Genomic DNA, 14,026 nt, shown 5'->3' on the forward strand with positions numbered 1-14,026 from the left:
TTCTTTTTATTTTTCATATGTTCAATATAAAGATAGAATGATTATTGTTAATATTTCTATTTATATTCTATCTGAATTGTTTTATCTAAGTCATACAAGAATATCATAAAAAAACTTCTACTCTTGAATAGGGGGAAAAAGTTTTATTATGCTTATATTAGAACGAGATTATTAGTCTCATTGTCTAAAAGAAGAAAATGGATAGTTTAGGTAGTAATCAACTAACATCTATTCTATTTTAATTAGACCTAGATAAAGTTGAAGTAATAAAATAATTGGACGGATTATTATGAATATTGTCGATCATGGCTAAATTGACATAAATTAAAAATATAAAAGTTTATTCTTTTCTTTTTTTTTTTTAAATGCAAATGTTTGTGCACTATGTGAGAGAGTCTCCCAAAAGAAAAGGAGTTGCTTTGAAAGGTGTGTGGTGAGCAATTTTTGTGAGTGTACGTGCATGTTTGGTTGGGGTTGTAATCATGATTCAATCTCCAATATTATGAGTGTGACCCCAATTATTTTGTGGGCTACACCTACACTAACATACCCTACTCCCTCCACCCATGTCAAAATCAAATTTTCATAATCACTTCCTCAAAACCCTATATACTTCCAACTTAGCTTACTTCCTTTGCTTCAACCTTATAACTTATAACCTCACTCATTTAATTTATTCTATTCACTCCCTAAATCATGCTTCATATTATTATTTAGTGTCTCTTCTCTTGTTTTCACTTTACTTAATTACCCTTTTATCCTACAACTTCTATAAATCACCAAAACCTCTTGTTCTTGTTCTTCTCCCTCTTCTTCATTTTTCCCTTCAAATACTTTTTTTTTGTCTTTGAATTTCTTGATATGGAGGGGCAAGCAGCTAAGCGGAGGCGCGTGTACTCGATTGAACCCAAGAAAGTGGTAGAAGAAGCAGTGTTTACAAGGAATTACATGAACTATTTGGTTCCGGCATTGATGAAGATCAAGGCGGGAAAAAGGAGTAGCCATTGTTGTGAGATTCAGAATGTTGTGAAGCATGAAGTGGACATGGCAATGGTGTTCTCGGCACAAGGTTTTGCCTGGAGTAATGCTCTAAAAGCCAACCTTCAAAGGTACCAAAATGAACATAGTAGTAGTAGTGGTGGTCCAATAATAACTAGTAATAACCCTAGTAATAGTAGTTCAAAGTCCATCAAGTATGTTAATAAGGACATAAAAGGAGAAGAATATGAAGATGGGTTTATCAATAATAATAATAATAATAATAATAATAATAGCAAATTGAGGTGCTTAAGAAGGTTGATACCCGGTGGAGAAGATATGTGCAATGAACAAATGGTTGAAGAATTAGAGAGCTATATAAGCTGTTTGAAAATGCAGGTCAATGTTCTTCAATACCTTGCAGACAAAAATTGTTGATTTTATTTAATTTATATATATCATCTTTTTGTTATATATTGTTTTCATGTTATATTGTTTTATATATTGTATTGTATTATTGCAATTTGAAATATGAGCCATATTGTAAATATATATTGTTTATTAAGGAATGTATTAGAAGGTAAAAGAAAAATTGGAGGATCGGAGAGTTTGGGGTTCTCCAAATTCTCCACTGCAATGAAGAGATTATTCTAGCTTGTACTTTATTTTTACTTTTGAGAAAAGTACTAATTATACATGATAAAAGTAACAACGTACTAATAACTACATGTTTATTCCTTTTTTTTTTTTTTCCTTTCCTCCAAAAGTGCGTGTAGTATATGAGAAGCAGGAATTAAAATGAAGTTGGGTTACTTTGAATGTTTAGTAATATATATCTTAGTGAAGGTTTTCAATAGCGTAGAGTAGGAGGTTTAAAATTAAGATTATTTTTTTTATGTTTTTAAATTTGAATACTAAAACAGATTCTGTAATTTTGTTATTGCTGTATCTGTGATACTGATTATGCAAGAAATAATTTATTTTTGTCTGATAACAAATAAAATAAAAACTAAACAAAAAAGAAAAGAAAACAGAATCATGTATTTTGGTTTAATCATTTTGTGCAATGTGGTCTATATTCAGTCTCTATCAAAACTATGATAGAATTTTCACTATCTTTATCAAAGATTACAAACACAAATTTTCTAGTAGGATTCTTCTTAATACTATTCAGGACGAACCAAGCTTCTAACCAAGATTGTTTCGATTAGGTTCACTCCCTAGACTTTTAACACTAAATGCTCACCTAACTTAAAAAGAAAAACCTCTTAGACTCATGATTACAAACAGAAATACATTAAAAGAGTTTTAATGTAACACCCTAATATTCAAATCCTTATGTTCGAGTCATAAGTCAATGATATTACGGTGGTACGGCTCTCAGGTGGATTTTTAATAAATAAATATAGGTAATTTCGAAAGGAGTATTACCGAGAAGCCTGAAAAGAGTAGAAATAAAATCGCAAAGACGTATCACTCACGTTTCGTCAACAAAAGATAAACCGTGAAGCCGAAAACGATATACGGACAAGGCGTAGAGGAGATTAAGAGATAGATAACAGATATATATATATATATATATATATATATATATATATATATATATATATAAAACATAAGTAAATAGCCACTAGTCGCGACCCGCGAAGTTTAGGCTGGCTAGGGTACAGTATGAAAGTAGTTGACAACAGTATATCCTAATCTCTACCGAAGGAAACATGAGAGCCTCTATAGGCAAATTCAAAGAGTTCAATACATAATATAATCTTTCCAAAACAAAGGTGGAGAGATTCTAAGCAAAACACAAAGTAGAGAAAATAAAGATCTTTGCCGTCTCTCAGACGACCCACAACTCACTTCTGAGCACCTGGACCTGTATCTGAAAAACAAGAGATATATACGGAATGAGAATCCTGGGCCCATGGGTTCCCAGTACGGTAAAAGTGCTAAATAAATTCAATGTATTGCAATAAAAACTCACTAAGAATCCTAAACTTCTTCACCAATTATTCATCCTAGCTTCTCGCTAATCCATGAATAGGCAACTGTCATAAGGGAGTGCTAAATTTAATTCATGTTTCACATGTTTCCCAACTCGCTGACTCTTCCACGAATCAGACTCAGAATCATAAGCAAAACCATCACCAGTTGTTCTGCCTTAGCAATTCTATATCAATACATCATACCCTCGCCTGGAGCTAGTGAAACTACATCACTGTGTCTACCCAGGGAGCTCCAATTATCTCATTCAATAATCATCATCATCATGCAAACGCATCATCAATTCATCCCATCAAGAACAGCCCTCAACACCCACCGACACCAGCATGAGGGGCCTCTCAGTTGTACAAACACAAGCAATACAGGCAAGTAATACACAAATATGGTACAAGTAGAACAAGTAGCATATAGTCAGGTAACATGGCATATATGATGTAGAAATCCAAAACAAATGGCAAACCCAAACAATTCAAACATATGCAAATGATGAATGCCTGCCCTATGGCTAATGATATCATCTGTCGGTTATATAGCCAACCTGACATGTCCTGGTAGCTAACCATTGGACAGAAACACCCATTGCGGAGCAAGTAGGTTTGAGCTACAACCCCCTTGCTACTACCCGCTCAACCCAGAGCCAATGGAATAACCACTACTGCGGCTACTACCCAGGCAGGTGTTTAAAAGCTCAACCTGGAGCGAGTGGATTCACCACTACTGCTGCTACTACCCAGGCGTCACAATCTCTGACCTGGAGCAAGTGGGACGAACCACAACCCTTGCTACTACCCAGGATCTCAATACATACGTTCGTTCAGTTTAGAAGCAATCATCACTGTTATCAAATCTCAAACATTAACCTGGAGCAAGCGGGATGAACCACCACCCTTACTACTACTCAGGTATCACAAATACACCTTTATTCAAAACTCCATAATTAAACTCATTTATCATAAACATCTTTTTCCGTCTCATACCCGGAGCAAGTGGACAACGCCACTGCCTACTACCCGGGGTCACATATCATATTTCAGCATTTTTTCATTATTATCCATTTAACACATTCATTCATTAATCATATATACATTTATACTCAGCCATAAACAGTAATGGCTTTGCCGTAACCCGGCAATAACTCAGCTATTCGGCTCATGGTTCAATCAAGAACCGGCCATTTATCAATAAATATAGCCCTTCGGCTCATGGCATACACGGTACTTCCACCATCATCCTCCATATCTTATATAATCATCTTTGATCATCATTGATCGTAACCTTTCCCCTTGCTTCACTCGCAAGTTACCACATCTCCTAGCTCCTTTCTCATTGCTAGGCATATCATAATGATTTAATACATAAGGGGTGAGATCGGAGGCTTAGAAGTATGAGATTTGGCTTTAAAAACTTAAAAATCAACTTTGGCATGAAAACAGGGCCATGCGTACGCGCACTCCACGCGCACTCGTGGATGGCCACAAAACTCATCGACGCGCAAGCGTCATACGCGCGGACGCGCGGGTTGAAAAATAGCCAAACGACGCGCACACGTCAACCACGCGTACGCGCGGATACCTTTGTGCCCCCGACACAAAACTGGCACAACTCTCGGGAAAATGGCTGGACATTTAATGCAGCGCATCGACGCGCCCGCGCACACCACGCGAACGCGTGGATGGTGCTTTCTTGAAGAACGGCGTGTACGCGCCAAGTGCGCTTACGCGCAGAGGGTCATTCTGCTAAAAATCTTCTAAGTTAAAAGCTGCAGGATTTACAGATTCAACCCCCAATCTTCCGACGGACATAACTCTCTCATTTTAAATCGTTTTTCACCTGTTCTTCGAACGGTATGGACATCCCGGATCCAATTTCATTTCTAAATAAATTTGGCACAAAACAGAGATCCGTAGTCCAAGTTATGTCCCGTCAAAATATGCCCAAAAACCATATTTTTATGCAAAATCACAAGGTGCCATTTTCAAAACAAGCCATTTTCAACTATTTTCCAAATCAACCAAAACATGCCAATTTCAATCCTTTTTGAAATCAATCAAAATGTACCAAAATCAACATCAAGCCATCCTCAACTCACACATTGACACTTTACCAAAATTCCCAAAACCACATCCAACCATTTTAACACTTCTCAATCAAATGGCTAAAGGACAAACACAATATCATGTCATACATCCTTCCTCATCCCAATTTCCAATAATACCATTTCCAATCAACCATCATTATACACAATCAATATCATATTCACTATCACGTGGTTTCACCCACAAATCAACCTTAATCATTTCCCAAGCATATATCACAACATACATATCTCTAATGCATCATCATACCATCAAGGCATCAATAATCATAATCACATATATGATCACATAATATATCTCAAGCGAACCAAACATACCTCATCTACATAATTTCACCCAAAATTACCAAATTCCACACTTCAACTTCTCAAACCTTATTATTCAATAACCAACCTAATCATTCATATATTCATTATCTGAAATTCATCCAATCACTTGTGCCATCATACAATACACACATCGACTTACCTTTCTTACCTCTTTCCGGCCTCCGGCCCAAAATTCACGGCCTCCGGCCCAATTTTCACAATTTAAATGCATAAACCACAAATCAATACTCATTACCCCAGTACATCAAATTCTCAATACACCAAGCATACAAGGCCACACAATTCTCAACCCAATCATTAATTCACATTACATATCAACTATGCATATTAGCACCAACCATTTACACAATCCAAACTTAATCCTAAGGGCATCTAGCCTAGGAATTCTCATCACAACACACGGTACTTAAATGAAACTTAAACCGTACCTCTTGTAGCCAAACCAATTGAGCCTCTTCTTTGGAAGTCTTCACCAACCTTAGCTCCAAGCCTTACCAAAGCTCCTCAAGCAATACCAATCTCCCAATTGTGCACCAACATCACCAAATACACTAACATAACCAATATCACATATATACATCAACCTAGGGCTCATAAAAATGACAAATCACAAGGGTTTGAGAACTTCTTACCTCAACCCATATAAAGTAGGGATAGAACCCACTTAGAATCCATGTTGGAGTATCCCTAAACACCCAAAATCACAAGATTTCAACACTAGCTACCTAAAAACGTGTAACAGTGGAGAATTTCGAAAACTGGGCAGAGATGAATAGAATACTCACCACAAAACTTAGATAGAATTGTAGAGGATAAGAAGAGCGACGCGTGGCCGCAAACGGCTCGTCAATCGGAGCTCCGTAGCTCAAGTTATGGTGGTTTAAAGATCAAAGAGAGTTAGGTTTTCTCTCTTCTCTTCTCTCTTCTCAATTTCAGCGCCCCAACCCTTCTTTTTAGGGTAAAATGAGCTGAAATGCTCATAACTAATGTTTATATATGTTGGGTCTTGGGCCTACTTAGATCCGGTTCACTTATTTTTGCCCGTTGGCCCAATTTTGGGCCAAAACCTTTAAGATTAGCGCTCTAAATCGCACTTTAGATATTTCTACCTTCCCTAATTATAATTCTTCATTTCTTAATCTTATTTACTCATAATCAATTTCCTCCACTGTAGTACCAGACAGATCTCAACCGGTACTGCCGGTCAAAATTCCACTACGCGCTTTTACGCAGAAAACTATGTTTTTTCGACTCGGAAAAATTCACTGAATCCAAATATCATATTTAAATTACCAAATTCCAATTGCCAAATCTTCCAACCATATTCGCTCCTATTTAACTTATTATTTAATTAATTTTGGTTAGACCGGGTATTACATTCTACCCCCCTAACAGAAATTTTCGCCCTCGAAAATTCCATCCATCACTATCCTCTCTCTCTGCCAAGCCAATTACCACTAATCACAGCTCAACTCCAAGCATAACCTCCAAATTTACTTCCTTATTCTCAAACCCTCGAATTTCTACATGACTTGCTGTTATAAAGTCTCTGACTCATCAATCAAAAACCCCTTTCATTTCTAGAAAGCAAATGGGTTTGAAATAACAATTTAACAAAAATCATAAGAATCCGCTTTCCTTTAATAATCTATAAAAGCATTCGAGACACATCTCTTTCGTTAAAGTTACTCATATGAAAAATTATCCTCAAAACCATAACCAACAATCTTTCAAATTTTTGGGGAAAAATTTTCAACAGTACCTCCCCAAAAATTGGAGTTTACCACCCGTCACGGGCTCCCTCAAACCAATCTCAGTACCGCATCAGTATTTCAATTTAGTGGCTTTCACATTCGTCTTTCAAAACCAATCATTATAAATCTCAATCTAATTCCAAGGTCACTATGACCAAACATCGTGGTACTCATCTCTCAAACATGACAACTTGCACTCTCTCATCATCTAAATCCAATTATGCATCAATGATAATTTCCTCATCCGCTTTAGAACCATCAAAGCTCGCAGCCGCAATCAATTTCAACTATTTGGGGATCATTACTTGCAGTAACCCACTTAACCCTTCCAGTATTCAAACTTAAGATATTATAGTAAACTTTCACAGCTCCTATTCGTAGCTATCCTGTGTTACTGCTTCCGTAAGCTTCTACTGCTTTATTCTGATCTCTCGTCTAGTACGAGCCCTATCACTTACTTCCTCAAGTACTCAACCACAACTTAGCATGACTGGCATTTCAAATCAACGTTTCCAAATTCCTCATTTAGGACCATTCCTTATCTATTTAAATCAAAGGAACCAAAAGTCACAGGTTCAATCCATTTCACCAAAAATCCAAAAATCAACCAACTACATAACAAACACAACACATCATTCTCAATAAAAAAAAATCGTTTACATCACAGGCATTTATCCATTTGTATTAAGGCAAATCCTTACTCGGACCATCCGGTTTGCTCCTTAGTCTAATATTAAACTCGACATTCCCAGTTTTACTGTACAGGCGGTATTATAAAATCACGCACTGTCCTTTAAGCCTGATTATTGCAATTACCTCAATCTTACTGTCGCAATCGGCCCGCATCCTGACTCTCTCCTTGTTGGCAATTTCTTGATACATGCCCTGGTAACCCGCACTTGTAACATACACCTAACCCCAATCGGCACGGCCTATTTGGGTGATGACTTCCACATCTCTGACAGCTCGAAACATCAGAAGCAGCCGCTGCCCGTTTTCCCTTACCATTCCTTTGAGACTCCTCACTCGTCGCAAAGTTAGTCTGTCCTTGGGAAAAGTGTTGTACGTATCCTCTCTCCTTAAACTCTCGACCCCTTGGTGCGAATCCTTGGTTGTGCTCTCTATGACTTCCTTTCTCTGCAACCCTCCTTTTCACACACTCTTCAGCAATTCTGCTCTTATTCACTAACTCTGAAAAAGTTCGGATCTCCATTGGTCCCACTGAACTTAGGATGTCGCTCCGGAGCCCTCCCTCATACTTAATGCATTTCCATTCCTCGAAGTCTCCCGGAGCTCCTTGACACATGCGGAAAAACTTGAATAGCTCCTCAAATTTGTCTGTATACTCAGATACGGACATAGCACCTTGCTTCAGCTGCAGTAACTCCAATTCCTTGGCTGTCCTGGTGGAATTCGGAAAATACTTCTTATAGAATTCCACCTCGAAGGTATCCCAAGTGATAAGATCATTCCCCTGTTGCAGGAGACGTCGAGCCCCTTGCCACCAATGCGATGCTTCCCGCGTGAGTAGATAGGTAGCAAACTCAACACACTGCTCTTCAGGCACCAACTGCGCTTGCAGTGCTCGCTCCATGGCTTGAAACCAAGTATCAGCTTCAGTCGGATTGGTGGCTCCCTTGAACTTAGGTGGATTAACCTTTAAGAAGGTTGCCAGTGTCATCAGGCCCTGAGCTTCCCTTCTGCCATTGCCATTATTGTTTATCTGTTGCCCAAGAGCCTCCGCAGTGGCCTGCATAGCAGCAGCCATATTCTCCAACACCGCCATAAGGTTTACCGAGTTATTCGAGTTGATTTCCGGTTCCTGCGTATTAGTACGATCTCTTTCACATCCCCGACCGGGTCCACGAGGCGCTATCTGGTTCCTATACACACCAAACAATCGATATCAAGTTGATCAGTCTCAATATCGGAAGTATAGTGCTTCAAAGTACCAAAGGTACACTCATGGACTTCATGCTAGATGTATCAGTTAGATACCCTAACTAGCACAGGCACAGACTCAGAGTATGCATTGAAGCATAAGCAGTTCCATCCCTCAGGCTCACGAGGACGAACTGCTCTGATACCATAATGTAACACCCTAATATTCAAATCCTTATGCTCGAGTCATAAGTCAATGATATTACGGTGGTACGACTCTCAGGTGGATTTTTAATAAATAAATATAGGTAATTTCGAAAGGAGTATTAACCGAGAAGCCTGAAAAGAGTAGAAATAAAATCGCAAAGACGTATCACTCACGTTTCGTCAACAAAAGATAAACCGTGAAGCCGAAAATGATATACGGACAAGGCGTAGAGGAGATTAAGAGATATATAACATAAGTAAATAGCCACTAGTCGCGACCCGCGAAGTTTAGGCCGGCTAGGGTACAGTATGAAAGTAGTTGACAACAGTATATCCTAATCTCTCCCGAAGGAAACATGAGAGCCTCTATAGGCAAATTCAAAGAGTTCAATACATAATTTAATATTTCCAAAACAAAGGTGGAGAGATTCTAAGCAAAACACAAAGTAGGGAAAATAAAGATCTTCGCCGTCTCTCAGACGACCCACAACTCACTTCTGAGCACCTGGACCTGTATCTGAAAAACAAGAGATATATACGGAATGAGAACCCTGGGCCCATGGGTTCCCAGTACGGTAAAAGTGCCAAATAAATTCAATGTACTGCAATAAAAACTCACTAAGCATCCTAAACTTCTTCACCAATTATTCATCCTAGGTTCTCACTAATCCATGAATAGGCAACTGTCATAAGGGAGTGCTAAATTTAATTCATGTTTCACATGTTTCCCAACTCGCTGACTCTTCCACGAATCAAACTTAGAATCATAAGCAAAACCATCACTAGTTGTTCTGCCTCAGCAATTCTATATCAATACATCATACCCTCGCCTGGAGCTAGTGAAACCACATCACTGCGTCTACCCAGGGAGCTCCAATTATCTCATTCAATAATCATCATCATCATGCAAACGCATCATCAATTCATCCCATCAAGAACAACCCTCAACACCCACCGACACCAGCATGATGGGCCTCTCAGTTGTACAAACACAAGCAATACAGGCAAGTAATACACAAATATGGTACAAGTAGAACAAGTAGCATATAGTCAGGTAACATGGCATATATGATGTAGAAATCCAAAACAAATGGCAAACCCAAACAATTCAAACATATGCAAATGATGAATGCCTGCCCTATGGCTGATGATATCATCTGTCATTTATATAGCCAACCCGACATGTCCTGGTAGCTAAACATTGGACAGAAACACCCATTGCGGAGGAAGTAGGTTTGAGCTACAACCCCCTTGCTACTACCCGCTTAACCCAGAGCCAGTGGAATAACCACTACTGCGGCTACTACCCAGGCAGGTGTTTAAAAGCTCAACCTTGAGCGAGTGGATGCACTACTACTGCCGCTACTACCCAGGCGTCACAATCTCTGACCTGGAGCAAGTGGGACGAACCACAACCCTTGCTACTACCCAGGATCTCAATACATACATTCGTTCAGTTTAGAAGCAATCATCACTGTTATCAAATCTCAAACATTAACCTGGAGCAAGCGGGATGAACCACCACCCTTACTACTACCCAGGTATCACAAATACACCTTTATTCAAAATTCCATAATTAAACTCATTTATCATAAACATCCTTTCCCGTCTCATACCCGGAGCAAGTGAACAACGCCACTACCTACTACCCGGGGTCACATATCATATTTCAGCATTTTTTCATTATTATCCATTTAACCCATTCATTCATTAATCATATATACATTTATACTCAGCCATAAACAGTAATGGATTTACCGTAACCCGGCAATAACTCAGCCATTCGGCTCATGGTTCAATCAAGAACCGGCCATTTATCAATAAATATAGCCCTTTGGCTCATGGCATACACGGTACTTCCACCGTCATCCTCCATATCTCATATAATCATCTTTGATCATCATTGATCGTAACCTTTCCCCTTGCTTCACTTGCAAGTTACCACATCCCCTAGCTCCTTTCTCATTGCTAGGCATATCATAATGATTTAATACATAAGGGGTGAGATCGGAGGCTTAGAAGTATGAGATTTGGCTTTAAAAACTCAAAAATCAACTTTGGCATGAAAACAGGGCCACGCGTACGCGCACTCCACGCGCACGCGTGGATGGCCACAAAACTCATCGACACGCAAGCGTCATACGCGCGGACGCGCGGGTTGAAAAATAGCCGAACGACGCGCACGCGTCAACCACGCGTACGCGCGGATACCTTTGTGCCCCCGGCATAAAACTGGCACAACTCTCGGGAAAATGGCTGGGCATTTGGTGCAGCGCATCGACGCGCCCGCGCACACCACGCGCACGCGTGAGTGGTGCTTTCTTGAAGAACGGCGCGTACGCGCCAAGTGCACCTACGCGTGGAGGGTCGTTCTGCTAAAAATCTTCTAAGTTTAAAGCTGCAGGATTTACAGATTCAACCCCCAATCTTCCGACGGACATAACTCTCTCATTTTAAATCGTTTTTCACCCGTTCTTCGAACGGCATGGACATCCAGGATCCAATTTCATTTCTAAATAAATTTGGCACAAAACAGAGATCCGTAGTCCAAGTTATGTCCCGTCAAAATATGCCCAAAAACCATATTTTCATGCAAAATCACAAGGTGCCATTTTCAAAACAAGCCGTTTTCAACTATTTTTCAAATCAACCAAAACATGCCAATTTCAACCCTTTTTGAAATCAATCAAAATGTACCAAAATCAACATCAAGACATCCTCAACTCACACATTGACACTTTACCAAAATTCTCAAAACCACATCCAACCATTTTAACACTTCTCAATCAAATGGCTAAAGGACAAACACAATATCATGTCATACATCCTTCCTCATCCCAATTTCCAATAATACCATTTCCAATCAACCATCATTATACACAATCAATATCATACTCACTATCACGTGGTTTCACCCACAAATCAACCTTAATCATTCCCCAAGCATATATCACAACATACATATCTCTAATACATCATCATACCATCAAGGCATCAATAATCATAATCACATATATGATCACATAATATATCTCAACCGAACCAAACATACCTCATCTACATAATTTCACCCAAAATTACCAAATTCCACACTTCAACTTCTCAAACCTTATTATTCAATAACCAACCTAATCATTCATATATTCATTATCTGAAATTCATCCAATCACTTGTGCCATCATACAATACACACATCGACTTACCTTTCTTACCTCTTTCCGGCCTCCAGCCCAAAATTCACAGCCTCTGGCCCAATTTTCACAATTTAAATGCATAAACCACAAATCAATACTCATTACCTCAGTACATCAAATTCTCAATACACCAAGCATACAAGACCACACAATTCTCAACCCAATCATTAATTCACATTACATATCAACTATGCATATTAGCACCAACCATTTACATAATCCAAACTTAATTCTAGGGGCATCTAGCCTAGGAATTCTCATCACAACACACGGTACTTAAATGAAACTTAAACCGTACCTCTTGTAGCCAAACCAATTGAGCCTCTTCTTTGGAAGTCTTCACCAACCTTAGCTCCAAGCCTTACCAAAGCTCCTCAAGCAATACCAATCTCCCAATTGTGCACCAACATCACCAAATATACTAACATAACCAATATCACATACATACATCAACCTAGGACTCATAAAAATGACAAATCACAAGGGTTTGAGCATTTTTTACCTCAGCCCATATGAAGTAGGAATAGAACCCACTTAGAATCCATGTTGAAGTATCCCTAAACACCCAAAATTACAAGATTTCAACACTAGCTACCCAAAAACGTGTAACAGTGGGGAATTTTGAAAACTGGACAGAGATGAATGGAATACTCACCACAAAACTTAGATAGAATTGTAGAGGATGAGAAGAGCGACGCGTGGCCACAAACGGCTCGTCAATCGGAGCTCCGTCGCTCAAGTTATGGTGGTTTAAAGATCAAAGAGAGTTAGGTTTTCTCTCTTCTCTTCTCTCTTCTCAATTTCAGCGCCCCAACGCTTCTTTTTAGGGTAAAATGAGCTGAAATGCTCATAACTAATATTTATATATGTTGGATCTTGGGCCCACTTAGGCCCGATTCACTTATTTTTGCTCGTTGGCCCAATTTTGGGCCAAAACCTTTAAGATTAGCGCTCTAAATCGCACTTTAGATATTTCTACCTTCCCTAATTATAATTCCTCATTTCTTAATCTTATTTACTCATAATCAATTTCCTCAGCTGTAGTTCCAGACAGATCTCAGCCGGTACTGCCGGTCAAAATTTCACTACGCGCTTTTACGCAGAAAACTATGTTTTCTCGACTCGAAAAAATTCACTGAATCCAAATATCATATTTAAATTATCAAATTCCAATTGCCAAATCTTCCAACCATATTCGCTCCTATTTAACTTATTATTTAATTAATTTTGGTTAGACCGGGTATTACATTTAACATAATAATGACTTTTCTCTCCAAGTTAATTCTCTTTGCCTTTTTTTTAAATGAATTTTTCATATACTTCACAAATTTTCTTTTACCATGAGAAGAAATTAAAGAAAGATAAACTGAAAAAACAAGATATACAATATGCAACACCCCTTATTTTCAGAAAATTTAATTATGAATTAGTTATATTTTATCTTATTAAATTGAGCTTCTATTATAGAAATTACTTTATTGAAGATATTTAAATTATTTTTTATGAGAATTTATATGATTTAATTTGAATACTTGAAATTTAGTTCAATTTTATGAACAAACAGAAAATTAATTGATTTATCTCTA

At 38.4% G+C, this 14,026-nt stretch overlaps 1 protein-coding gene across 1 annotated transcript; it reads left to right on the plus strand.

The window, feature by feature from the left end:
- The first annotated feature begins 411 nt into the window (after positions 1 to 411).
- Positions 412 to 1,634, plus strand: LOC112741862 (transcription factor bHLH146). The gene has a single exon (XM_025791021.3). It carries the CDS (start codon positions 862 to 864, stop codon positions 1,414 to 1,416), a length of 555 nt encoding a protein of 184 aa, XP_025646806.1. The 5' UTR covers positions 412 to 861; the 3' UTR covers positions 1,417 to 1,634.
- Positions 1,635 to 14,026: the final 12,392 nt, after the last annotated feature.

The sequence above is a fragment of the Arachis hypogaea genome, chromosome 14, assembly GCF_003086295.3.
Source record: "Arachis hypogaea cultivar Tifrunner chromosome 14, arahy.Tifrunner.gnm2.J5K5, whole genome shotgun sequence".
NCBI lineage: Eukaryota > Viridiplantae > Streptophyta > Magnoliopsida > Fabales > Fabaceae > Arachis > Arachis hypogaea.

Excerpts from the sequence above, each read along its gene's own strand:
- LOC112741862 (XM_025791021.3), top strand. The coding sequence starts at position 862 with ATGGAGGGGCAAGCAGCTAAGCGGAGGCGCGTGTACTCGATTGAACCC.